This window comes from Idiotropiscis lumnitzeri, chromosome 21 (genome assembly GCF_059441095.1).
Source record: "Idiotropiscis lumnitzeri isolate Australia: NSW breed Sydney's pygmy pipehorse chromosome 21, RoL_Ilum_1.0, whole genome shotgun sequence".
NCBI lineage: Eukaryota > Metazoa > Chordata > Actinopteri > Syngnathiformes > Syngnathidae > Idiotropiscis > Idiotropiscis lumnitzeri.
Genome location: NC_142411.1, coordinates 1,925,072 through 1,951,016, shown reverse-complemented (window position 1 = coordinate 1,951,016; position 25,945 = coordinate 1,925,072). Strand labels below are relative to the sequence as shown.

Genomic DNA, 25,945 nt, shown 5'->3' with positions numbered 1-25,945 from the left:
TTTCCTACTTTATGCAAAAAAAAAAGGGGGGGGGTTTGTAAATGCACTTTTTTTAATTTATTTGTTGACATTTCGTACTGTATTGTTTGATTTATGAGAATTTGTACTCTACTACTTTTGAAGATTTCTTACATACTACTATCCTATCATCTTTGCCTTTATGTTGTAGATGATTTAAACAGTACCGGAATATAAATGTTCTTTTGTTTACCACACAATGCACCGAAACGGCAAACATTTGCCGCCCTTCGCTTCGTCCGAGTTTACAGGGAGCCCAAACGACTATCACGTGTATTCCAAACGACACGGTGCCTTTTCTTCACGTCAGACTAATTCGCAAACGGCCAACATGTATCAGACGCCGTCTTTCAATGTGAATGTAATGTCGGTTTCAAGTGCTGTAACGAGACGGCGGGTCCTGACGTGTTTCGAATAAAATAAGGAGGAAAAAAAAACATATCTTTGAAAATAACAAAGCACAAATGGCTCATTTTATTCAATTATCCATCACACGCATGTGGAAATGCGACCAACATGGCCAACAACGTTTTAACATTCAGATGGCCAAGCCAAAAACGCTGACAATGCAACACATGGACTTGTTCTCCCACTTTACGGCACAGCTTCCTGTTTGAGACCACAAAAGAACACTTTTTCCTCGTTGTTTGATTAAAACTGCATTGACATTTTTATTTATTCATTTATTTTTACCGTCAGTAGAGTTGTCCCAGAAGCACGAGCTGGCAGTTTGCAGTCCCGCTCCATTGTTCTGCATGATGACGCAAGTGACTTGAAAAAAAGTATTCCAACTGTTATTAGTCCATGTGAAATTAGGAGATGAATGATAGCCGCGAATAACAACACCGACCGATGTATTTGAAAGGCTTTCCGAGCTTGCACAGTTGACTGAGGGACGTCTCCACAATGGTGGTGCTCCATTGGTTCACCCGGATGTGTTGATAAGAGTTCGTGCCGATGGTTGTTTCTATGGCCTGCGGTACAAAAAACGCAATACTGTTCATATGTACGTCGGGGTGTGATAACAATTTCCTTTGTTTAACCAGGTAAGGCGACTTGGAACAATTTCTCAATGACAAAAATAAAACAATCATATCTCAACTCACAACTGTTCTGCGAGTGCGTACAGTGTACAGTTATAAAATACTTAATTTTACTATTTTGTAATCTATTACAATAAATAAACCAATTATTTACTTGAAACACTGGAAAATGTTTACTATTCATTTGAAGTCCCACCACGCATGCGTGGTTACCGTATCCATAGCAACCAACACATCGCTAAGCGGGGCTCGTTAGCTAGCTAGCTAGCTAGCTAGCAACAGCACAATAAGCCATTGAATCGGACAACTTGATATGTATATACTTCAACTTACGTCTTTTATTAACTTGCTGACATCCTCCACGACAAACGTCGTCTGTTGGTGAGACAAATAAGAAAAGTGTTTAAATCGGTGCCATCGTACTAGCATCAAACTGAGTGCTATTTTGCGAAATTAATAATGTCAAATGCAAATGATTTCGTAAATGCAATTAAGATGCACATGTTTTTGACTCACCTCATCTTCACCTTCCTCCATTTTTGGTGCAAATAGCAAGGATGTGGCTCTGCTCCGAACACAACTTCCGCTTACGTTTTACAACAAAAAAAAAGGGCCCCGTCACAATAAAAGTGTTTCCACGGCAACGTAAAAACGACGAATCACAGCAATAAAGGTTGAATTGAGCTTTTTTTTTCGCAGGGCATGCAAAATTTAAACGTAATTAGTAAAATGTCGCTGCGCCTTAATTACATGTTATGGAGGACAAATGGACAAATTCCAATTCAGTTGTAAACTTTTGAACGTTAAACATTTTAATGATAATGTTAAGGCAGTTTTTCTTAACCAATATTGAATTAATTTAAGAATGTTTCAAAATCAGATTTAAATCTCAAATACATACTCCCAGAAACAAAATTGCAACAACTCAACTGTTTATTATTTGCAAAACCAGTCATTTCCTCTCATTGTTTTCATGTCCAAAAATCAAACCAAAGCAGAAAATCACAGTTCTCGTCCAGGTGTTGTCTCATTTCTGTGTGATGGTGAAGGAGTTCTGGTCTATGAGCTTCCCAACTCTCTCCTGGAGGGTTTGCACCACCTCAACCAGTATGAACACATGCGTGTCATCCAGGTCCTTCAGGATGAACTTCTTCCCCAAGGCCATTGTCTCATCCAGGTACAGGAGGAACTGCTTCATGGCGGGGTCGCTTAGAAACCGACGAAAGACACGTTCAAGTAACCAACAGAGACATTGACAAGGGTACAGTGCAATTTTTTTTTATTACCATTCGACAAGGACGCCTTTGTGCACGTTGACCATATTGACTGGTAGATTTGCGACCTGTCGGAGGAAAATAAAATTAGGAACTAGGTAGGTATGAATTGTGAATTATTTTGTAGCCACAATACTAATGATAGCCACGTTATGCTAACGTCTAAATCCGCGACCTCAAAGCGGGGTTTACAGTGATATCCCCATGTTTAATATACTCGAAAAGTAATGCGTTTGCATAGCCATTACGTGTAGTTAAAAAAAGGATTAATTTGACCAACCTATATTCTTATTATTGTTCGACGCTAGCTCGTGCAGCTCATTGTGATGACGACAGACGGCAACAGCGTAAGGTCATTTCCGCGTCATTAATTTGAACTGCGCATGCGTCTAAATATTCGATGGCGTCTTCTCTGCGCATGCGTATGATTACCTTGCGCAAGTGCGTTCAACTGTAAAATAACACTCAACCAAGTCCAACTAAGTTTCACAGGTGAATATTGACTGTCTTGTGAAGTTTATGAAAATATACAAAATAACATTTTAAAATACATTTTTTACGAAGTTATATTTGAGTTGACTGTTGACGAGTACATCATTCGAGCTCGGCTAAAGCTAAGTGATAAATTCAGATCTTAAAATGCTTGTAAAACAAGTGTCTTAAAAGAAGTGTATTGAGACCTCCAGCTTAAAAGTTTTATTTTCACCATTATTTGTGAAATGTGTGACTACAGAAGAAGGAAAAATAAAATTCCATTTCAACAGTGGTGGTTAAAGTTAAACATAAAAATAGATCCCCAATTACGCATAAATAGACAAAATGAAATCCAAAAGTGTAATGTTGGACTTAAATACTTAGTGGTAAGCCAGTGTCATGGTTTAAAAAAATACTTAAGAATCATGTGTTAACTAAGCTGGTCGGTCTGACTTGAGAAAAATAAAAGTCACTTTAAAAATGACATTTGGAATCCACCCGGCATGAGTGAGAGATCAGCATCCAGTTTCTTATCACGACTGGCAACTCTTCACTATTTTTTTTTGTGATTGCTCATTATACGATCACAATATTCATGGAGAAGAAAGTCAGGTATGATGAAGCGTAGCGGTTCAAGTTTGCTTGGAGTGTGCTGGTGCTAAAAATAGTCTTCAGCGGCCGATGGAACCGCGCAATGTTTCCCGGATGAACCGTAGGCTGCGCTTGTACAAGAATGAGTCCTTCCTCTCTGGTTTGCAGATGCTGAGATGATCCACGTCCACCTCGATCAGGTCCCCGATGCCGATATCTGGGAACGCAGCAAGACCGGCGGGCAAGGTGAGGAAGAGACAAAAGTGAGTGTATTAAAAACTTACCCCTCAAGTGGGAAATCAACCATACAAGTCAACGTTTTCTCATCCCGTTTCAGTTTTGAATCTTTATAATATGCGCTTTAAAACAAGCTGCCGGTACTTACTTGCAGACTGTGCCGGCACCACCAATATTTTGATCATCGGACCAATGTTTGTGGGCAGCTTCTCTGCGAAGCTTAACACCTTGATCTCTTTTTCTTTGGCCACGTTCAGGAAGTTCTCGTTCAGGTCTCGCAGTGCCGGGGAGTCTAAAAACATCACCTTGTGTTATACGTCCAAACAACAAAAATGACCCGTTTCATGTTTAGGAGCTCAAAGTTGACTTTAATCACTGACCTCTGCAAAGCTCTCTGACTTCGATGGAGGGGAAAAGCAGATATCGCACGTTGACGGAGTATTCCGCCATGAAGGTGCCGTGATGGGGAACGCTGTAGAACAAAATGCCCTTGGTGTTCTTGAACAGATCCTTCATGTCGGGGTCCTTCGAAGCGTCGATCAGCATTTTTTTCACAAGCAAGCCTGACAGAGAAATTGATTTATGAAATTAAGAAGGCAAACGGTGTGTAATTAACGTTCAAATAATGCCACGCGTGATTCAAATTTTTCGGCTGTGTAATTTGGGTCTTTGCTGCGGAACAATGTTGAAGATGACAATGTCGCAAAGGGCCAAACCACACCATGAGGGTTGTTTCAATGAATATTAGACTGAATCAAACGAAACCCGAGAACTCCGTCCGTCTTCTTTGACTAAGACACTCGATTGTGAACACAAACTCCAGCGTACCTCCCATACTGTGAGCGACCCAGACCACCGGCCGGTCTCCAACTCCCGCCATCTTGAGCTTTTTGAGCAGCTCTTGACTCCTGTAGGCCAACGACTTTCTGAGAAGAGGAAAATACAGAAAAATAGACAATTATTTGGAACTACGGTAGGGAAGAGGCTTTTATTGGTTAAATATATGTAAAATTATTATTATTTTTTTTTTACACCACGTAACATAACGGATGGATGAACGACACGACGCGACGCGACGGATTTCTGACCTCTGATTCTCGGCAGGGCACTTGGCCATCCAGTCACTAAGATGGCTGTCGTATTCCACCGATAACACCCTCAGATTCGGACAATCTGCGGCTAGCCACGTCTGTTCATTCGAGGACGTCACGTTTCCACGTCAGCGCAAGGAACTCGCCACACATGAGCCACGCGACCAATTTGCCGTTCTCACCTTCGGCCAGCACTCGGTGTAATCATCCCCGCAGTCTTTGTCGTTCTCGCCTTGCAACGCACTTCGATCCCTCTGGCGCCACGTCTTAAAAGCCGCCCCCAGGATTCCGTGGATGAACAGCACGTCCGCTTTGATCGGCTGGCTGCGATGGGACACCGAAAGAGTTGCTTTGGAAAAGGACGACGCAAGAAGATGACGGACAGAGGAAGCGAGAGGTGTTTTCCTACTCGTCACGTGTTTGCGGGTGGAGGACGTAGACGCCGTCTTGGTACTTCTCCTTCACCGTCTCCCGGTCCAAGTTGGCCAGGGCGCGAGCGGCGTGGGAGGCCTCCATCACGTGGTGGGACTGCACCATCTCGGCCAGCACGGACAGCCACCCTGGAGGTCGGCGCCAAAAAAAAAAGAAAAAAAACAAGCGGGATCTACGTGATTCCCAAACATTCCAAAAACGCACAGCAGCGCTTTTGTCATTTCCAACCGCGCGTTTGCTTCACCTGACTGCACGATGGCCTGATGGACTCTGTCGTTAAGCGCCAAGTTCCCGATGATTCGCACAATGTTCCTCTGTATATTCTTGGAGTCTCTACGGAGCTGATAAACCCTCTGAAGGAGCTGCAGGCCTCCGTTGGACACGATGTGGTCACAGTTGCTCCTGACCTGCGACAAAAAGCGTTCTTTGCTTGTTCGGGAGCTTTCGATGCCTTGACGTGAAACGTCTCCGCTGGTCCGACAGTACCTTGGAGTGCTGCACCAGAGCCTGGAGGCAGAAAGACTCCACCTTCTCCGAGGGAACCGACGTGAGGCTCTGGGCGTAAGGCAGGCCGTTGCCGCCAAAACACCAAAGGCCGCCCTGCGGCACAAGATGAGGCTGAAGATGATTGGCCTACCAAGGCTGAGGGCGGAGCGCTCTTTATTTACCCGCTGCGCCGCTAACGCCTGTGTGCTTTCCCTGAGGGCCAGCGAGGTGAAGTACTGAACGCATTTGTCCACTTCGGATTGCGGCAGGGAGGCGAGCAGCTGCCTCAGGCCGTCCTCTGCTGAGAAACCCTGTCAAGCAAAAAATGGTTAAAATGTTTTGACACATTTGGCCAAGCTCCATGTGGCTCTCTTAATTTACAAATTACACTAGTCAACAATTTAAAAATTGTTTTTTTTAAAAAACAAAAATGCAAGTACATTTCTCTCAATTTCTTTTTTTTTTTTTACTGATTACGAATCTGCCCTTTTTTTTCATAATAATCATAATCTAATAATGATGATATGTAATAGTAATATATTTAGTTCGGTTCAGCAACAGGTGGATTTTTTTTTTCAACGTCAAACTTTAAAACATTGCCAATTTTAAAATTTTATTCATTTTATTGTTTGTGGCCTAGAAATTTAAAAAAATCATCAAAATATTGACTGTAATTATCACTAAATGACGCTAACTCAAAAGTAAATTCGATCACGTTTCAACTTAAGTTCCGTTTCCACTCGTCGTAAAATAAACCGAGAGAGATGTCGAGGGTCATCGTTTTTCCGTGGCGGGTCTCACGTCGTCAAGTTCAGGGAGTGCAGGCGGCCGCAAGAAGAATCTCAGGTCTGCTCGAGGAGTCCGAGCAAGGCCCACCGCGGTCCTCTGGTCGATCACCTGGGCTGCGGTCTGATACTGGTAGTCTGCATCATTGTCAACGTCGATCATGTGATTGGATGCCGTTTAATATAATCGACGATTCGCGTGAGCTCACCGTGCCAGTGGAAATTGTCCGCTAGTTCCTGCACGGCTTGAATTCTAAGTGCACGATTGTCAGACTGCGTTCGCTTCAGCAGGACCCACAAGGCCACCTCGTGTGGGTCTGCGTCCACATTACTGAGCCGTTCTAAAAAAAAAACAACATAAAATGAGTGACGTGAAAAATACATTTAAACCAAATTCCATCTGCCTACTGACTCTACAGTCTACCGTCGGATTGCCACCTCTAAACATTTACAAACCTTGCAAAGATTGTGTCTTCCACCAGGCAGCTGTTTTTTTTTTTTAAAAGATACAAAAGTAATGTATTTTTTCTCCACATACGGCGCTCTAAATATTTGTCAGACATGACTTTTTTTTTTTCCATGATCACGATTCACAAAGCGTCTATTTCTTACCATCTAATGACTGCAGCAGAAGCCGCGAAGACATTTCTAAAAAGCGCCTTGCCGCTTTGTGAAGTTCCCTTCTTGTCTTGTGTGTGAGCCCTGGGTGGAAAAAAAAAAGAAGTCACTTTATAGTTAAACGTTTTTAAATACAAACATTTATGACGATTGCCAGCTGGTGAGAGAGGATGGGCTCACTTCCTCTGAGTATACCTTGACCAAGGGAAGTGAGAGAACAAACAGGAAAAACAGTGGAATGAGGAAGAAAAAAAAATAGAAAATCACGCCTGTCGGCGTTTTTGCTCAATGTCGGTTTACATCCGGAATGATATGACCAAACCAACTTGAGACAAAATGTCATTTTATGGATTAAAAAAAAAAAGATGAGCAAATTGTTAACAAATGATCAAATACCTGCAGTGAGGTTTTCCTTTTCATCAGAGGGACTTGCTCGCAGGTAGATGTAAGACTTGTACTTCTCCTGAAGAATCGCACTGGTGTCGAGGGTCACCGCCTTACCCAAAGCCACCACCTCGTAGGTGATGAAAAGGCAGCCTCTGTAGAAATGGAAGCATCAGGCACAAACTTCTAGCAACCCGGCAATTTTAAAGACCTACCCGAACACCACCGCTCCTGTTACCTTGGCAACCTTCCCTATGGATTGGAAATGGGATGGGGGGGGGGCAAAATGGCTTATACACATACATCAGTCACCATATGTATCTTTCAATGACAACTCACTGAAGTTTCTCCATCGTAGCGCCTTGGTCACGCCTGACAAGCCGGCGGTGCTGAGTCTCCTGCATCGGATCAAGCGCAGTGCTGTCGCAGACATGCTCCAGGAACTTGGAGGTGACAGAAACACACGCACACAAACACACGCACATAAGCCAGCTCAGCGACACGGACATGCCATCCATTCAATGACTGTGCTCGGAGGACCTCGATTTGTTCTATTGAAGCATCGAGATCTTTCGTTTGAATTCGTAAACGGACATTTGGAGGATTTAACGATGAAGTCGTCGCGGAGAAAGAAACGAAAGTGCAATACGTACACGTTGATTTTAACGGGTAAACAGTTTGGACACGCCCCAAAAAATACTCAATGTAGCAAAGAGCTAGTCCACAAACGGCGTGAGTCGACAAACAAAGTAACATGTCACTGTTAAAACGAGCCTTTAACCACGTTCACCACACGCACACGCGAAGCTAAACTAACTTGGCTGACAGCGATCTTATAAACTGTCAACGCGTTTGTTGTCGTCAAGTTCGGTCGCGAGGTGCAGCGAGTCTGTTCCACTCGTAGTGTCGAAATTGAGAAATTAAATTATCGGCCGATCGGTGTTTGAAATAGTCACCGACGAGTTTTGTCCAGCTGATGCGATGCCTCTGTTGTTGAAAAATATGTCGCACAAATAATACGTCATCAGGGAGAACGCCTCCTGCGAGCCTTGCGAATATATTGCGAGAGACGTCAGTTGGAATTGAAATGTGGAGAAATAAAAAAAAAAAGCAGCTCCCCCCCCAAAAAACATGTTTGAATGATCAAAATTGTCCAAACTCTTTATTAAATACCAAAACCATAAACGTATGGTGGACATATTTGTATACATATAATATGAGCTCATTCCTATGACCAGCATTTTTACACATAAGCAGCATTTTCCTCATTTCTGAAAGTCAAATGCATAACATTTTTTGTCCGGCAATAAACTTGAAGTTAAAAACTCCTTTTCTCCAGCTAAAATAACAATTTTACTCGAATGGTTCCATCCGGAGCGGTTGGTGGTCATAAAAATCAAAAATAGTTTTTGAAATTCATTTTCAGAGTTTCCGAGCAGTCCGGACCTCTCTTCAGGTATGCGTCTCCTGATAGGCCCTAATAATGCTCTCATAAGCAGGAGGAGGGGTTTGCGTAGCCTGGAAACCCCTTATGCCGTCCCCCCAAAACGAGTGCGGCCTGGGCGGTGTGACGGCAGCGTGGGCTGATCCGGTGGAGGTGGTCAACATGGGCGTGCGGGGCAGCGACGTCTGGCTGCCTTCCTCCGCCTCTCGGGCTATCTGGCTACAGTGGAGGAGAGGGTGGAAGGTGGACCCCCTGAAGCTCGACTTGTGCCCCAACGGGTCGAGGGGATCTGGAGTGGAGGTCTGACGGTGGAAGGTGAAAGCGGCGCTGACCAGGCTGTTGTTGCTCCGCCGGTCGTGGTTGTTGCCGCTGCGGTTGAAGCCCGGGTGGTTTCGATTGGAGGTGCGAGATTGGCGAGCCGGGGGGCAGCTGGTGATGCGGGCAGAGCCTGCTCTGCGCCGGGAAAACCAGGTCAGGAACACGTAGACCAGGGCCCCCAGAACCAGGCCCACTGCCACGGAAACGCTGAACGCTATGATCAGGGGGACTGGAAAAGAAGACATTAAGTTAGTGGTTCTTGAACTTTTTGCACCAAGTACCACCACAAAAAAAAAACACCTAACACCTCTTTTTGGAATTTGAGAGGAAGCCGTAGCACCCTGAGAAAACGCAGGCGCGCACGGTGAGCGTCGGAGCTGCGGACCCCAAACCGCAGAAATGTGAGGCAGGCATGCTAAGCGCTATTCCACACAAAATCTTTTTTTTTTTTTTTGCCCCTCCCCTTACGTCTTCTCCTGCTCTCTGTCCAACAATCACAAACTCCTTTCCACAGTCTGATTTATTCGTGCTTTACTCTTCAGCGCCACTTTGAAAGAAGAAGGGAGTCTTTTTCCTTCAAATTTTAATCGCAATTTATTTTATCTCTTGATTTCTTAATGCTTCACTTCTTTGTGACTGTGGTGTAGATCCTTCCTAAAATTTCTCATTCATTTCTCATCCACTTTGACCCCCAGTATGAAATTCCTGCAGGTTTCGCGACACATCCGGTTCTCTATCCATCCACTAGATGGCGACAGCAAACCTAACAACATCAATTCACATTGGTTTCTTTGCATTAGAAGGATAGCATCAGATGGTGGCGGTTTTGCGCCATTAAGATGGTCAACTGGCCAAGAAGCCACAGAAGAGACATGATGGATTTTGACCGCTGCCTGGCAAAATCCTTAAAAATTTGAGGAATTGTTCAGAGCAGTGTTATGAATAACACGCCTTGCTATGTGAAGCAAGCTTGACAATGTCCATTTTCTGAAACTTGAGCCTAGGCCAGCTAAACTTGGTAGAGTTTGAAAATACCCTCTGGTGAAATTTTGTGTTGAGTTGCATGTTTGTGTGCAACATCCACACGTAATAAGACGTTTATCTTTCTGTTGGATGCTTCTCAAATTATTTGTCCGGGAGAAAGCAATGCGCACATTTTGCTGGGTTGTCTTCTTCCTTTCATCATGTTGCGTATCGGGGGTCCCTCAGGGATCTGTTCTAGATCAATTGTTGTTTTCTGCCCAATATGTTGTTTTAATTTTTTCTTTTTTTTTTTTTTGTTCATCTACTGACTAACTCTTGAAAAATAGATTTTTAATCTCAATTATTTTTTAACTTGGAAATAATTATTTCCTAGTGCTTACTTACTCAAACTCAGATCTAAACCATTTTTTTTTTCATATTGAGAGTTTTCATAGGCGGACGCCAACAAACTTTTTCGCCGTAGTGTCTTTACTTTCGAAGCGCTCATGGTCGAGACGGGAGAAAGAACGCGGCGCTTAAATCCTTGCTGGATGTCTGCCATGAACAACACATCGGTTTCCTCTCCATACACTTCACCGTTTACTTTCAAAATCTTTTAAGATTATTCATACGCGTTTGCATTTATTCGTATCTGTTTGGAATTCCCAAGAGAGAAACAGTGACAATGAGCACATAAGATAAGAAAAGTTCAAATAAACTCACCAGCATCAAAAGACTGAACAATTTCCATGAAGAGATTCGTATTGTTTCCAGTCATGACTTTGCCTGCAGTGTCATCTGCGGAGAAAAAAAACAAAAACAAGGACCACTCTTCTTTCCCGCGTTGCCTGTCTCTTTTTACACACACTAATGTCTTTTCCTGTCTTCCTCCAGAACTTCTTTCCTGTTCTTCTCTCCTCCCCTCGCAAGCGCGCGCGTCAGCCTCCCTCGGCCCAGCGGCGCTCGTGGACTGGCGGCTAAATTTCGCCGTTTGTCTTGTTTATGGAAGTGTGGAAAAAAAAAAAAAAACTGCCTGCCGCTGTCACGTTTCCTGCTTTTCCCTCTGAAAGGAGCGAAAGGACAGGCTTATCTTTGCCGGACAGGGATCCTGGCGCTGGAGAGAGGGACTGTTGCCATTTCCTCACTTCCTCTCCCATCGTTTCCTTCAGCTTGATAAGTGTCGCCGTGAATAAGCAAGCCAGCAAACAGTCCCTAAGAGTCGAGAAGGAGTCTTAAAGCGTCTTTTAAACATTGCTCTCATACTTTCCAGACTGTGTGCCAGGTCAGTGGTCGTCTGGCGGCAACGGAGCCTGTCAAAACGTTTATTTTGATAACCCCGACAAAGAACTCGGCAAACTGAAGTGCATTTTAAATCGGCGGGTGACAAGTCATTCTTGATACTGACATAGTCAGCATTGTCTCTAATCCCCGCCAACTGAAATTCATCAGGGCTGACCGAGGGAAACATGCTTGTAATGGTGTTGGTATGAAGCGAATGCTGCAAGGGTCTCACTATTTCGGTCTGACACCAAGACCCCAAAAAAAAAACTCTTAAGTGCATTTACGCATACTGACATCATGCTGGTGGAACGGCCTGAAAAAAAAAGCACCGCAGAAATGTGAGAATATTTATTTCTCAGGATTTGGACATTCCGTTTTAAAAAGGTCTCAAAACGATGAATCGATTGTGATTAATCGTTGCACCTCTTTGCCGCTTGCTTTATTTCGTTCCGTTCCAGCATCTGTCTCGTTGGCATCGAGTCAATTTCATCGCCCAACTTTCTAATAAGCGTCGGCAAATTGCTGAACACGCAGGAGTGGGGATTAACGCAGCAGCCGTCTCGCTTTTAGCTCTGCATAAGCGTTTGCGAGATAAGCAAACAGCGGCCCGATGCGTGCGTGCCGCAGAAGGGGAGCGGGTTGCGTTGACCCTCTTGTTTGCTTTCGCCTCTGCTTGCAGCCGCAACTCCTTTCACCTCGGCTGCATCTGCTCGCTCCCGAGGGGCTCGCAGCGCTAGAGGTCACCCTGAGCCCGGGCTGCATCGGAATGAGCGACGCAAGTCCTGCTGCAGAGGTATGCACCCTCCAGTCAAATACTACATCAATGTGACAAGCAACCAACAGGATGTCATTTGTCATCATTTCACGTTCATACCGTACACTACATGCAGTTTGGCTCATTACCACAAACAAATCTATTTTCAAGTCGTTCTTCCCCCAAGTCAAATACGATCAATTTTAGTCCATTTTGTGCTTACACACATTTGTTTTATTTCATTAAAACAGAACAGACCCAAGAGAAAAAAAAATCAAGATTTATTTAGTGTATTTTCTTAACTATAGAGCGCCCCTAGTGGTGAAAGAAAAATCCACAGAAAAGTTGCATCCTTGTATTAGCCGCATGGTTCAAAATCTATGAAAAAAGTAGCGGCTTATAACCCGGAAAATATGGTCATAAAAATCATAAGATGCCATGCAATTTCTCAGACAAGTATTAGAAATGAAAAATATATCGCAGTAAATACATAATATAATACATTTATATTCATGTTTCATGAAGCAAATCCTTTTTTTTTTTTTTTTAATCATTATTTAGTATTTTCTGTACATTTTATACTTAAATGTTTTTAAAAGTGTTGTTCAATCAGTTCCAATATTTTGGGAATCACCGCATAATTATACTGATTATTTATGTATTTGAGATTCGGCATGCAGAACATCGAAAATCTATTCCTTACAGTGAAGCCGATGCTACCTGGCCTCCGATTGGTCGTCATGGCGGAACAAGCAACAACCTCCTTGGTTGGACAGCAGGTGGCAGCGCATGCCAACCAGGAAGCGGTCCTGCCTGCACACACAAGTGCTGTGCTTACATCATCATCAGCAGCAGCAGCAGCAGCAGCAGCAGGAGGAGGAGGAGCGCCTGGGTCGGAGTTTCTGTAACAGAGATGAACTGAGGAGAAACAACACTGACACTGAACTAAAAAAAAAACATTTCTGCGTGTGGGTTAGGTCGATGATGTCGGTTTGAGAGACGGCGCCGGGTACCTGCAGAACGAGCAGCATGGCATCGCCGCGCCGCTACCAAGACTCTCCTCGTGACATTGGCAATGTGATGCAGAGACTGCAAGGTAGGCGTTAATTGCTTACTCACAGCGCTCGGTCGCTCATTTTGCCGCACGTTTGGAGGTGACCTGCCACATTTGGCATGACGCAGCAGAAAGGAAAAAATGCTGACTGGTTGTTCACCTCCTTCTCTTTTTGCGCTGTTGTTCATATGGCAAATACAATTTTTTTTAATTTCTTTTTTTTAGGCACCAAGTATTTTAGGACTAAGTATTTTTGAGGTGGTATCCAGCGACACGCTAAATCGCACGGCGTTGCTATCGTTAGTTTTGCTTCAGCTAAGGTGGAAGGTCAACTTTCGTTTACTCTCGGCTTGTCATTGGCAACGCTGATAAAAATGGCGGCTGCTTGAGAATTTGAAATTGAGCGTGTGACGAGCTATAGGTGAGTTTTGCGGACTGAGACTGAGTTCTCGTGGATTTAACCTTGAGCAATCAGATGCAACCTTAAATTTGCTGGGTCATTTTTTTTAATAATATAAAATAAATAATAAAGATATCATTTCTACGTGGTATCATTTGTCCATAAGAAGTCCAAATATAAAATATATGAGAGCGCCACTGCCACCTAATGTAGTAGATGTGCAATTACACTTTATTCTAGTTTTGCCATACGCATCGCAATATTTGAGAGGGACTCGTTAAGTTTCGCAATATTATCAATATCGCAATATTCGTTAGTAAAATAATGTTTCTATAAAGTGCAATGTAGTACAATTTTCCACAATAATTTTTTGGGCTGTAGGAGCTTTAACGGATTAATGGCATTTTTGGTGATTTTTTTTTTTGAGGGGGTGAAAGATGATGCTTTTCATTCCGAATGTGTTCATGGACCGATTGAAACTCCCAACATGGCCGCTGCCACTGGTTTGCTGCGAGGCGGCACTTGTGTCGTGTCAGAATCGCAAACAGCACCGGCAGTCATGGATTTGGAGGTGTGTGGGTGCACACTTTGCAACCCCGCCCCCCCGTATTGATTTCTTCTAATTTTAGAGGCTTTCCGCTTGCCGCGCTGTTCAAAGACAAGTGAGATACTTTGATTAAGACGCTAAGTGCAAATGAAACGGCCTCCCGCGCAGCGGTGGTGCGAAACTCTTGCATAATTTATGTGGACATGTGTAACGGCACCGCCTCCCTTCACCGAAATGCGCCCTCGTTTATCAAACGTTTCCAGCCTGTTTACAGTTACAGTTTTCATCCACTTGGGAGCCTCACTTAAAGTCTTCAGCAAAGTGAGCGTGGCTCGTTCACAAAATAAAAAAATTATATATCTTACATAATTCGCCTTTTAGCTCAGGGACACATGATGGCTTTTTAATTGCGGTCTGTCATCCCTCCCGTGATGTGATGACTGCCATTTCTTTGTGTTATGATGTCCATGAAGGAACATATTAACGCAAGTACGCTCACCGTGCGTTGTCATGTCTGCTGGATGTCTGTGCGTCACTTTTCATGCGATGTTAGTGCGGTGTTACGTTCGAGTTTAACTTGCATTTAGTGTTGATTGATTGCTCATGCCTGGACAGTGAGGTAGAAGAGTGACATGATGATTTAGGCATAGTGTGTTGCATAAGTTCTATGTATAAAAAAAAAAACTACAAATAAGAATAAAAGTAAAAATCCGATTTTTGACGATTAAAGCTAAGCAAATACTAAAGGACAAGCTATTATAAAGCAGTCAAACGATTCTTTATCATTGTGAACTTTAAGTGAGCAAATAATACATTATTTTATTCATTATATCTTTTTTTTTTTTTTAATTACTCGAATTTTATTCTTCCAAATATTAGAATTGGCATTGGCCTAAAAAAAAAAAATGGTTCAACAAATATTTATTTATTTTTTTTTAGGAGAAATAATGGTTTTGGAGATGTAAGGTTTCCGTTCGATGCCAGTCGTAGCTGATATTAAAAAAACCAAAACAAAACTCTTTTGATGTGCCACGCAGCAGATCTGAAACCCGTGATGATTTTTCTCCTCAATCAAGACGTGTCGTTGAAAATCAAAGCTGCCAACATGTAAACGGTTCCCAACAAGTGCGGAGAAGAAAGCGAACACGTGACATCATTAGTGTCACGATTTGCTGCTTGCATGCTCATTTTCATGCCGTTAAAGAGTCTCTCTTCACGTTCCTTTGTTCTTAAATCGCTTGTTTTATTTACGTCTTCCTCGGCAAATGTCAAATTTAACGTCAATGTGCAAACTTTCCTCCCCCTCGGGTAAGGTTCCACAAATCAGCCGCAGATAGCATGAAATGAGCCATCTACTCCCCTCGGGGTTCATTTTGGAAGCGTTCAACAATCATGCTATGCAATATGAAAACAATCCAAACTTTTGTCCCATTTTGGAGAGACCAACACACACACACACACACACGCGGAGCGAGCCTTCAACCGTCTCTTTTGCTGTACCTCTCTGCACTGAAACACAGCAATTAGTGACACCATATGGCAGAGAACGGCGAGGCCACTTTGAACACCTCCCAGCCTGAACTCCTCCATATGCTGAGGAATTTGCCTGGTTTTTCGGTGTCTTTTGTTCAGGAAAAAAAAAAAAAAAAAAAAAAAAAAATCCAACGTTTCTCCCATTTTCAATTTCTTGCCCGTTTTCTCTCCCCGTGGGTGGCGGAGGCGTTCAATTTCCGCCGCGGGCTCCAAGCGACGTCTGCCTGTTTGCCTGACAGGCGGAGAAAGTTTAGAGAAATTTAGTTTTAAAACAAATCCTTTCTATAATCCCGATTACTTTTGATTGCCGTTGAAATCATGATTGATAAAAACGATTATTCATCGATTTCAAAACTTAGTGTTTATTCAACTACCAAAAACTCAACTGCTCCAAACTACAATCTTACACTGACAGAATTAAAATGACGTAAAAAAAAAAGTGAATATTTGTTATTTGAAGGAACATCACTTGAGACGCTAATTGTCAGTTTGCTCCTCGATTGCATTTTACATTTAACTTTTCTAATTTGTTCTTTGACGAGCGTCTGATAAAATTCATCGGCAGTGTTTCAGTTGGCTCGTCCACAAGCGAGCAGGGCGCATTTTTTATCCCCAATTAAGTTTCTTGCCCCGATAATAGCTTGACCAAAGAAGTAATTCACCCGGATCGCCTGCAAAATTTCTGTCTTTGTTTATGCCCGCCCTCTGTTTTGTGAAGTCGTACTTTTTGCATCATCCTGCTAACAAAACACAACAATGAAAAGCTCCTGGGCAGAGTTACAATATAACAGCAACAAAAAAATGAGCCGGAAAGCCTTCCCCGCCAAATTCGTAAGCCTCTGATTGCTGATGGAAATGGTGCAGAAGCCGCCCCTTCCTCCGTTTGGCACGCGGCCAGAGTGCCATCCGGTTGCCAAGGGCGACATGACGCTTCGGCCGCAGCCATCGAAGGCCTGAGCAGACGGTCACCTTGAGCCGTGCCAGTTTTATTTATTTATTTATTTATTTTTCCCGGACATTGCCTATTTATCGCCACGCGGCTTCACTTCACACGCAGGCGGCGACACAAACAACCAAAAAATGGCTGTGATGCATCTTTCAGGCCTTGATTGTTCCGCTGGGAGTGAGGCGCTTCGGCACATGCGGCGCACGGCGAGACTTGAAGGTCGTCGGCGCATTCAAATGAAGCCATGTCGCCTTGGACCTGCCGTGCTGTGATATCAGCCATGTTGCGGATCGTCACTTTGCTTCTTTTCCTTTTTCTTCAGTTCTTGTCAACCTCGAGGACACTGATTGACTTCCAAGTTGCGCGAATTCCAAGAACGGGTTTTCTCGAGTTAACTCCTTCACTGCCAATCCAGGTATAAAGAATATACTTTTTGACGTCTATATTCGTCAATGGCAGTGAATGAGTGAATTTGTTCAAGGCTCATAATGTCAAAACCACAACCAAATTTGCTTCGTATCCATGAAAGCCTGGGAGCGATTTGGAGTCTTTTCTCCTCCCCTTATAGGCTCATTTGGACGTGTCATTATAAGGAATGCCGTGGAGTGTCTCATTGACATTTCATGCTTCTTATCAGATTGTAATCTCTTTGAGCCCGACAGCCATTCAAGGCTGGAGACACAAGAAGGCGTCGCTCGGGGCGCCACGCGCACGCACCAAGGGAATTTGAGATTCCACTGTGCGGACTCGCAATGATAGCGTGTGTGAACGGAAGTTTTCTACTTTTGGGCCGTTTGGTTTTTAAAGGCTCATGCAAAAAGTTTGATTTGTTGCCTTTGATCTGTCAAATGACATCTGCAGGCCACACCGATGCCATGTCACATCCCCCCGCCACCAGAATTTCTTTGTATCTGTGACGTTGCGTGTCAGATGGGGCCACCAGATCGTTTTGATGAACGTTCCAGCACAATGTGCTCACAAGATAGCATCCGGACACCCCGTCTGGGTCCTCTCTCTCCCTAATACTTTGACTCACACGCTCCCTCTTATCTCCCCCGCCCAGGCACCTCCTTCCCCCCCCTTTTTTTTTGTAATTTTTGACTGTCACCGCGTGATTGGATAGAAAGAAATTTGGCCACTGGCGCCGTATTGAGCAAGTTTTTTTAAATCGAGGCGGCGCCCTGACCTCTGGGCTGACCAGATAACGTCTCGATTCCAGCCTGTATGACTTTGTGGCTGAGAAAGTCATTCTTGGTCTTTTGGGGGGGCGGGGCCACCTTGAAAGCCTTTATTTGATGACTTTACAATCCTCTGCAAAGTTCCTAGGCCATTATTTGTTTGGATGACTATTCTTCATAGATGACATAATAGACGTACAGTTGGAAAAAAAAACAACTTTGCAGCAGGTTGGTGCATGAGCCTATACGCAATATATTGTCTTTTACGACTAAATAATAAAATGAAATGCAGTAAAACTACTCAACCTTTTAATGGAGGGAATAAGGTTTATGTTCTCATGCGTTCAAAGACAAAAGTAGATCAAAGAGCAACGAGAATGGCACTCAGTCATTAATGAATTTGTGTATTCATAAACAGACTGAAGCCATTCTTTAGGATATTAAACGAGTTTTTGATGCATTTTTACTCAGACAATGGGTAGCTCCAATATAATAAAATAAATGTAATAAAATATATCTAAAATATGTATTTATATATATAAAAAATATATATATTTATATATATAAAATATGTAAATATATATTTCAAAAATGATATATATATATATATATATATATATATGAAATGCCTTTCACGGTAACTAAATTGACCACAGTGGCCGCAGTGATTCCGTTAGCGCTGCTGATGCCTGCGCTTTCGCTTACTTAGTGGTGCCTGTAATACGCGCTGGGCTGCTCGCTGAACCTGGATAAAGAGCTTAGACTGTCTGACCCAGTCACACTCACACAAGCACACACCCCATTACGTTCATAGAGAGAGCGACATAAGCCGCAAAAAAATATATATTTTAGATATGTTTTTTTTTTTTTACAGCACAGTTGCTCTCAGTGCTGATTCGTCAGGCTTTGTTTCTGCTACAAAGCACTTTGTGGATTCAAATGAGTTTTCACAGCTAAGTGTTTGCTGATGGTTGATTCTGTTGAATTTTGTGTGTGTGCGCGTGTGAGTGTGTGTGTGTGTTGCAGGTGGGAATCTTGTTTAAATGACTCTATTGTTGGCCAGGCTTTCATGAACATTTGGACATCATTTGCCAGTGACTCCTCCGCACATCTGCGAGTGAAAAGGGAATGCCGGTGCTTGTTCCGATAATCACTTTGACTTGTGTGCTCCCCGCGCCCCCCCCCCTAGCTCTTCTCACCCTCTTTAATGTGTGTGTGATGATTTCTGAAACGTAATTAGCCATGCTAATGGGCTGCCGTTTGGATTTCCGCCTCTTGCACTTCTGCGTTGGGGGCACAAATGAAGTGGGATGGCGAGTGCCGAGGCTGAATGCATTGAGTTTGAGTGAGATTTATTTATTTTTTTTCCCCAACGACATTTTGTGCTCTAAGAGCTTTGGCAGGAAGTGTAGCAACGGGCGAGCCTTTTTTTTTTTTTTTTTTAAATGACGCATTGTGTGGTTGAAAAAGAAGAGCCGGAATATTGAGTTGAGCATAAAGACATGAATGGAGGCGCCTAAAAAAAAAAAGCTGGCACAATCTGTGTAATCACTTTGTTCAGTGAATAACAAACATGTGCGCTGCTCCCCATTTAGCATCTGATAGCTTTAACCGGCTTGTTCCGTGAACGTCCCACTGGAGAGGAACATGCATTAGCAGGCAGCCCACTGAGGCTCTTGTGCGGCTTTGTTTTGTTCGAGTGACACTCCGTCGCCTTTTACTCCTGCATCATCACCCACTATCACTTTTGTTGTATACACTTTGTATTTTTCTGTTTTCCATCAGTGTCCAGTTTGGCAGATATCACATTTCTTTAAAATGAGTTTGCTTTCCTCAAGCTGTTTATTGACACGCTTGAAAGGTCACCGTTATAGAATCAAGAGAATTACACGAATAGATAGGTTTTATTTCTCACACGTCATGGCAAACGGGCGAAGGAAACACAAAAATGGCGCACCAACGACACAGCAACGTAACGGCGATGAACTTCCTTTTGCAACGAATAAATACCCAAAAATAAATAATGAAATTGAGCGTCTTTGCGTCTTTTCATCCAATGTACGTGCATGAGTGCAACAAAGGCAGAATATGTCTCCTCCGTGGTTCAATTCATTAACCTACTTTAAGTCTGTCAGGTCTGGAGTCAAAAAATGTGGCAAAATGAAGGTCGTCAGTCATTTCAACGCGCTTGCGTTTTATTATGCACTGCAGAAATTGGAATGTGATTAGAACGTCGTTAGTTTGTGAGACGTCGCATTGCCATCAAGTCCAACGTTTTATTTATTTATTTATTTATTTTGCATTGTTGCAATAAAAGAAGTGTAATCAAAAATAACCTGTGTGAGTGACACCTGCAGGTGGGAAAAAATAAATAATTCAATTTCTACCAGTTGGATCCAACTTTCTCAAAAGGTAAATCATTTTCCTGTCCTTCTTTGTGCTCGTGGTGGTTTTCTGAAACAGAAGCTTTGCACGTCCTCAAGGAGGCGCCGTGTCTCGGATGAGATTGAATCCGAGACTTTTGCTGCTAAGAATTCCAACCCAAACACCCTGTGGGTGGAATGATAACAAACAATATGAAGCAGAAGCTAAGGCATGCCCCCCCCCCCTTCAGGAGGCCTTTTGTGTTTTTCTTTAATAACCGCAAAGAGGTTGTTCTTCCGTTCCTCGCAAAGCCTCGCTGCCCTGCAGACGTTAACTTCGCTGCCCCCCCCCCCCCCCCCGTTGAACCGTCACAACCTCAGGGAAAGGCTCCACTACCTGCCGGGCTGTCCATTAGGGAGCCCGAACCAGCAACCAGCTGAACTTCTAGCCCGGTTCGACCCTCCTCCTCCTCCTCCTCTCTTTTCTCCTATTCGAACAACATCCGAACTCTCGAGAGGGCTGCAGCCGTAAGGCCTCTGTTGGTTTATGCCAATGTAACACACTCGAAGGGGAAACTGATTGTATTCCTGTGTGTGTGTCAAGTTCCACCCTCTTGTTGGGATCTTATCCCGAGGTTGTTTTTCTTATCAGTTCCACTCTTCGGGGAGGCCGTCTGCTAGATTCCTGCGAACTGGAGCCGTTCTCTGACAAGATATGCAAAGTTTCAAAGAAACTTCCCCCCGTAATTGATTCTCACTTTCTAGTTGTGTCTTTGTAAATTCTAACAACGCCAAAATGAATGAAGCGCTGCCGTGGATGGTTTCAGCACCCCGGACAGCGCATTTACGAGTTAGCCTTCTTCACCTCACGTCTCATTTTGCTTGTTTTTTTTTTTTCTTCCTTTTTTTTTAACACGTTAAATGGTGGCTGATCTTCCTGTGTGGTCTTTTTGCGAACGATATTAATTGAGAATTTTATCGTTGAGCTCATTAGAATGCGCAGGTCTACCTAATGAAGTGTCCGGCAAGTGGATGCTTCGCCGTTTCTCTCCTCTTCCCTTAAATCGAGTACCTGCACGTGCCATCAACGATGTGTCGTGTGAGGGAAAAGGTAAAAACAGCGGCAGTGTGAACCGGCTCACGTGCGATAATCAGCGGACAGATAGCAGATGACAGCTGCCAGTGGTTATTGATGACTTTCATAATTAAAATGCCTTGCGTGTGAGGGCGGGTGAGTGGGGGGGGCGTCGAGCGGGCAGAGGGGTCGCGTTAACCCAAAAGAACAAAAGGAGGAAAAAAAAATCACACAAGTGATAAATGGTCTTTCATCTTTAAAGCCGATAGAAGAGCCAACGCGATTTACGTGGATATTGCTTTTTCCAGCCTCTTGAATGGGAAAATTCAAAGAGGAGCTTTCGCGCTTTGATATTGCATCACGCTGATTGTGCGTGCGTGAGTGTGAGTGGAGCTCAAAAAAAAAAAAAAGGCAGTGACTTCCCCAGAAAGGTCACAGACTACTCAGAAGCAATCATTGAAAGGAACGATTGGCGTAAAAGTCGTCTGCTGGTGTTGATGACGACAAGAATTGAAGGTAGGGAAGTTTGTATTTGTCTCATGTTGAAGGAAAAAGAATCTTGAATTAGGCTCACTTTTGGAGGTTCGGCTATACAGAATCTTTTGTTCTGTAAGTGGCTCTTTTGTTTCTGCTTAGCCTGGTCTCCCCAGGAAAAAGAGTGCATGTGAGCAACGGATGAAAGCCGGCGCTCTCTGAACAGGCTTGAGTGGAAGATCAGACGGCAAAAGCGTCCCGGTGCTCGCATGCTCCCCTGCAGGCTGTGTGCACAAGCTGCCGCGTGGATGAGAGCGCAAAAGACGGCGGCGTGTTGCGAGGGAATTCCTGCACTTTTGCTTAGCATTGTGACCGCCGCAGCCGCGTGTGTCTGCGTGTGCGCATCCCGACCGGCTCAGCGGTGCCCTTCAACGCTTGTCGTGACGTCACGCGTTCCCGTGCCTTGTGATTGGCCGCGCGCTGGAGGGAAACGAGGAGGGAGGGGCTGAGGTGTTAAGAGAGTGAGAGAAAGATTGATGCTGAGGCAAGCCGGCACTGCAGCGCACTCACACACACTTTTTTTTTTTTTTCTCGCCACTCTTGAGCTGCTTAGCAGGCAGGAAAAAAGATTCTTACTGCAGGACAAGAGGACGTGAAGCAAAAGAATCAGCCTTAAAGCAACAGTTTCAAAGGAGCTCCCGGCTCCCGGAAGAGTTGGCAGCAAGGGCAGGAGCAAGGGCAAGGTGTAGGCCCCCCCCCCCCTTTATTTTAGGGGAGGATGTCCTCCCGACGACTACCCCGTGAGATGCGTCTGCGGTACGACATGGCGAGGCGGGTGGAGGGCGACACATCCCCGAAAAAGAATATCCCCTTCAACCTTGTGACTGGCTTCTACCTCTACCTCCGTGGTGAGTTTGTAAGCTGCTCTGAGTGTGTGTGTGGCATTGCAGTGTGCAGTTAAGTGCAGAAGTATTTGGCCAATTAGTTGCAAAAAAACGTCCGGCATTCCTCAATCTGAAATCCTGTATTTTTGTGTAGAGTGACTTGTGGGGACGCTAATCAATTTCTTATGAATTCAAATTGTGTTGGCAAAATCGGGAAAGCACAAATCACCGCTGTCCAAATAACTCTGGATCTGTTTGAGTGTTTGCGGTTTAATGTGAGTCTTAAGTCTTCCCTGTGGGGAAGATATTTGTTCAGCTGTGGGGTGGTTCAACATATATTTAAAGGGGGGCGGGTTGGGGGGGGGGTGTACAGCAGGAGCTCCATCTGTAAGGACTTAAGCGATGGCAGGGTGGTAGGTTCGAGACCCACCGTGGGCTACGCGGATGTTAATTAGGAGGGGATGCTGGAGAGATGCCAGTTTGCAGCTAGGACACTTTTGGAGGTGCCCTTAAGCAAGGCACCGGACCGGTAAAAGTGTATTATTACTAAGCCATGTCACTCTCGTGTGTAACGCAGCAGATATCATATGTGTCATTTGTTTGGGTTTTATCAGTCTGATGTTTCGATAGTCATTAAAAAAAAATGTTCCAGGCTGTGTTAAGTAAGTTTCATGACCAAGTTCGTAAGGCAAATCATCTTTCCCCATTGAAATGAATGGAAATGCAATTAATCAGTTCAAATGGAGTTTTGCCGTTATTAATGTTTTTAATGATTTGTTTGCTTCGCTTCAAAAACAAAGCCAATTACAGAGTGTGCCTGTTCTTTGTTACAGTCAGAAAAGTGTTGCGTAAAAAAAAAATAAAAAAGCTTTCAAAGAAACGTTTTGGGTGACTTAAAATGGCCTATTTTTTATTTTTTTATTTTAATTTTTTTTGTGTGTGTCTGCAGAACTAAGCCTGAATTCTGGCTGGATATTTAAAGTTGATTTGTTTACCCGTGGCGTGATCCCGTTTGTGTACAACATGTCCAGCGCAAATTTGTACTTCCACTTCCGCCAATTTGCGGCTACGCTTTGTTACCACGGCAACCGCAGCCGCCAGGACAACACAGCAGACCTTAATGATATTTCATTAAGATAAGAGGCAGGCCGCCGTTGATGAGACTAACGATACGGACCGACGCCGCCCGAGAAGCTAATCAAGTGTGTTGAAATGCCGCTCGCGGGCCCTCTTGCTGAGGTTGCCTTTTTTTTCTCTTGTACATATTGAACGAATTCAAGTGGAAGCTCAAAGTCACCTCGTCCCACGGGCTGACTGCACCGCACGCACGCGGGCACCAATATCCACCACCATCTTGCGTGTTCCTTCTTTAAGGTGGCTGAAATCGTTCTCATTTCCCCTCCGATATTACCACATATCAATATTTGATCAGATCAAGAGCGAAAATTCATCCAGAAGGGACCTGCTCACTGGCTCGTTTAAATGTGCCCATCTGCATTATGAATGAAAAATTAGAGTGGCTCACACACACACACACACACCTGACGGCCCACTGTCCTAGTGAGCCACCAACCAACTTGAGTTTAATCAAATCGGCAAGACTCTTCATTAAAAAAAAATCCGGTTTGGCTGATGGCATCTCAAGGATATTGCTGTGAAAGCTTTTCACACGTGTCCGCCAGTCAAACTTTGGAGTCTGTGAACATTGACTGCATTGTAAGGCGAATAATATACAGAAAGACGCTTGCACAGGACTGAGCGAGTGTTGGCTTCTCTCGAAAGGTCCGTCTTGAAAATGGCCTCGCAAGCGTATCTGCAATTAAATTCACACTTTCCCCCCCTTCGGCCATTGTGGTTTAAAAAAGCAAGAATATTCTTTTACATTTTCAAACGGTCGCCAGTGACGACTTCCGGGTGTGTTGATTCCGCATCGCGCTGCCCCCTCACGAGTGAGTATCCAATCACAAGACGCGTTCATCGCCTTCAGCGTAGGGCGAACGAGAAGGCTCACTGTAACCAAGGGCGAAATATTTTTGAGGCGATACTGACGGTAAAAAGTTTGAGAACCGCTTTCTTTTTTCTTTTGCCGAGAAATGTTTTCAAAACTCCCCTTTGTCTCTGACCAATGGCGACGTTGTGGCTTCTGCTTTACAGACGAGCAGGAGTCTGTGCAGAAGAGGACGTTCACCAAATGGATCAATTCCCACTTGGCCAAGGTAAGCTTGTGTTTGATTCCCGCTGCCAACAACACAGCCTGCATCCTTGCCACTCCCGCCCCCGTCTACTTATTCCTCCTCTTCAATCCAACTTCCCATTCTTTTCGCTGTTTCGTGCGCGCTGACATTTGCTCCATTTTCTAAACACATTGCTGAGCCGGTCATGGGACCCGCGTGCCAGGCAGCAAAGACCACACACACACACACACACAAACTCTCGCCTCTTATTGTTTTCTTTCTCCCACTCTCGATTAGCTGCAAGGAAGGCTTTCCACTCACTCTAATTACCACTTTCACATGACAGCAATTAACGCTGTAGACGTCTTTGTTCCTGCAAGCGAACATCCGTCATTTAAGTGGAGATAACCTGACGCTTCTTCTTACCAATTTAGATGCTTCTGGATAAGAGTTTCCAGCTGAACTCACTCACTGCCTGCGCAGGTAAAATGAATGTACATTTTGACGTCTATACCCGTCAATGGCAGTGAATGAGTTGATAAGCTCGGACAAACGGGTAACTCTCAGTCAGCTTGAGTAAACTGCAAAATAATCTCTCCTATTGGACTCAGGCGGCGGTGGAGACCTTGAGCTGTGGCGACGTGGCACATAAAATTCATTTGACAAGCGCACCCGTGGGGAATAAAGCTTGACGTAATAGGAAATCTCACGCTTTGGGATCACACCAGCGGAAAATGATCTGCAGCAAAATATATAGAAACGGCTTGAATTTTTAATGTCACGTAACGTCAACACATGGTTTATTTATTGTGTACATTTTGGGGGAATTCTCGAATTTTGCATCACGAGTGGTAAGCACACTTGGTGGATTCGAAACAAAACATACGCTCTAATTACCAATATTGCATAATCAATAGACAACGAAAGGCATACCTGCTTGTCGCCGGGGGCGTTTGCGCCGTGGTGGGAGCGAACACAAAAGTGGCTTCCCTCATTCCCTTTCAATTTTGCCATTTGACTCGGCTAAAATCACGCGGCACCACCCGCGCCCCAACTTAGACCTGCTTTTCGCTTGTCTAAAATCTTTCAAAATGAGTGACACCATCTTTAAATTAAGTCTGAAA

At 44.1% G+C, this 25,945-nt stretch overlaps 5 protein-coding genes across 6 annotated transcripts in view; 1 reads left to right on the top strand and 4 right to left on the bottom strand.

The window, feature by feature from the left end:
* Positions 1 to 457: 457 nt before the first annotated feature.
* On the bottom strand, positions 458 to 1,698 carry dynlt1b (dynein light chain Tctex-type 1b). The gene is made up of 5 exons (XM_088286417.1): positions 1,578 to 1,698; positions 1,395 to 1,436; positions 869 to 992; positions 712 to 789; positions 458 to 627 (listed from the first exon to the last, which is right to left on the bottom strand). The coding sequence occupies exons 1-5, from the start codon at positions 1,596 to 1,598 to the stop codon at positions 557 to 559; spliced, it is 336 nt and encodes a 111-aa protein (XP_088142543.1). The 5' UTR covers positions 1,599 to 1,698; the 3' UTR covers positions 458 to 556.
* Positions 1,699 to 1,976: 278 nt separating this feature from the next.
* On the bottom strand, positions 1,977 to 2,740 carry gtf2h5 (general transcription factor IIH, polypeptide 5). Its single transcript, XM_088286418.1, has 3 exons — positions 2,616 to 2,740; positions 2,348 to 2,403; positions 1,977 to 2,269 (listed from the first exon to the last, which is right to left on the bottom strand). The coding sequence occupies exons 2-3, from the start codon at positions 2,380 to 2,382 to the stop codon at positions 2,089 to 2,091; spliced, it is 216 nt and encodes a 71-aa protein (XP_088142544.1). The 5' UTR covers positions 2,383 to 2,403; positions 2,616 to 2,740; the 3' UTR covers positions 1,977 to 2,088.
* Positions 2,741 to 3,016: 276 nt separating this feature from the next.
* On the bottom strand, positions 3,017 to 8,444 carry serac1 (serine active site containing 1). Of its 2 annotated transcripts, XM_088286942.1 has the most exons (17): positions 7,773 to 8,444; positions 7,649 to 7,685; positions 7,446 to 7,588; positions 7,044 to 7,133; positions 6,888 to 6,917; positions 6,641 to 6,772; positions 6,448 to 6,569; positions 5,829 to 5,957; positions 5,647 to 5,760; positions 5,405 to 5,567; positions 5,138 to 5,288; positions 4,911 to 5,052; positions 4,726 to 4,826; positions 4,466 to 4,563; positions 4,018 to 4,200; positions 3,786 to 3,929; positions 3,017 to 3,617 (listed from the first exon to the last, which is right to left on the bottom strand). In XM_088286942.1, the coding sequence occupies exons 1-17, from the start codon at positions 7,864 to 7,866 to the stop codon at positions 3,481 to 3,483; spliced, it is 2,010 nt and encodes a 669-aa protein (XP_088143068.1). In that variant the 5' UTR covers positions 7,867 to 8,444; the 3' UTR covers positions 3,017 to 3,480. The 2 variants fall into 2 exon arrangements, with proteins under 2 accessions (XP_088143068.1, XP_088143069.1); XM_088286943.1 differs by lacking the exon at positions 6,888 to 6,917.
* A 204-nt stretch (positions 8,445 to 8,648) lies between these two features.
* On the bottom strand, positions 8,649 to 11,797 carry myct1a (myc target 1a). Its single transcript, XM_088286705.1, has 2 exons — positions 10,882 to 11,797; positions 8,649 to 9,424 (listed from the first exon to the last, which is right to left on the bottom strand). The coding sequence occupies exons 1-2, from the start codon at positions 10,934 to 10,936 to the stop codon at positions 8,886 to 8,888; spliced, it is 594 nt and encodes a 197-aa protein (XP_088142831.1). The 5' UTR covers positions 10,937 to 11,797; the 3' UTR covers positions 8,649 to 8,885.
* Positions 11,798 to 22,342: 10,545 nt separating this feature from the next.
* syne1a (spectrin repeat containing, nuclear envelope 1a) overlaps positions 22,343 to 25,945 on the top strand; it is an 84,434-nt gene continuing 80,831 nt past the window's right edge. Inside the window, exons 1-2 of the mRNA XM_088286706.1 lie at positions 22,343 to 22,671; positions 24,802 to 24,863. Coding sequence (XP_088142832.1) covers positions 22,542 to 22,671; positions 24,802 to 24,863 — 192 coding nt within the window. The 5' untranslated portion in view covers positions 22,343 to 22,541. The remainder of the gene's footprint in view (positions 22,672 to 24,801; positions 24,864 to 25,945) is intronic.

Coding starts and splice junctions, on each gene's coding strand:
- myct1a (XM_088286705.1), bottom strand. CDS start 10,936: ATGACTGGAAACAATACGAATCTCTTCATGGAAATTGTTCAGTCTTTT. Junction 9,425..10,881: donor TGTTCAGTCTTTTGATGCTG/GTGAGTTTATTT, acceptor CTTCTTTTCCAG/TCCCCCTGATCATAGCGTTC.
- serac1 (XM_088286942.1), bottom strand. CDS start 7,866: ATGTCTGCGACAGCACTGCGCTTGATCCGATGCAGGAGACTCAGCACC. Junction 7,134..7,445: donor AAAGGAAAACCTCACTGCAG/GTATTTGATCAT, acceptor TTTTCCACCCAG/GGCTCACACACAAGACAAGA. Junction 5,761..5,828: donor AGGCGTTAGCGGCGCAGCGG/GTAAATAAAGAG, acceptor CTTGTGCCGCAG/GGCGGCCTTTGGTGTTTTGG.
- gtf2h5 (XM_088286418.1), bottom strand. CDS start 2,382: ATGGTCAACGTGCACAAAGGCGTCCTTGTCGAATG. Junction 2,270..2,347: donor AAAGGCGTCCTTGTCGAATG/GTAATAAAAAAA, acceptor TCGGTTTCTAAG/CGACCCCGCCATGAAGCAGT.
- dynlt1b (XM_088286417.1), bottom strand. CDS start 1,598: ATGGAGGAAGGTGAAGATGAG. Junction 1,437..1,577: donor TGGAGGAAGGTGAAGATGAG/GTGAGTCAAAAA, acceptor TCTCACCAACAG/ACGACGTTTGTCGTGGAGGA. Junction 993..1,394: donor TCAGCAAGTTAATAAAAGAC/GTAAGTTGAAGT, acceptor TTTGTACCGCAG/GCCATAGAAACAACCATCGG.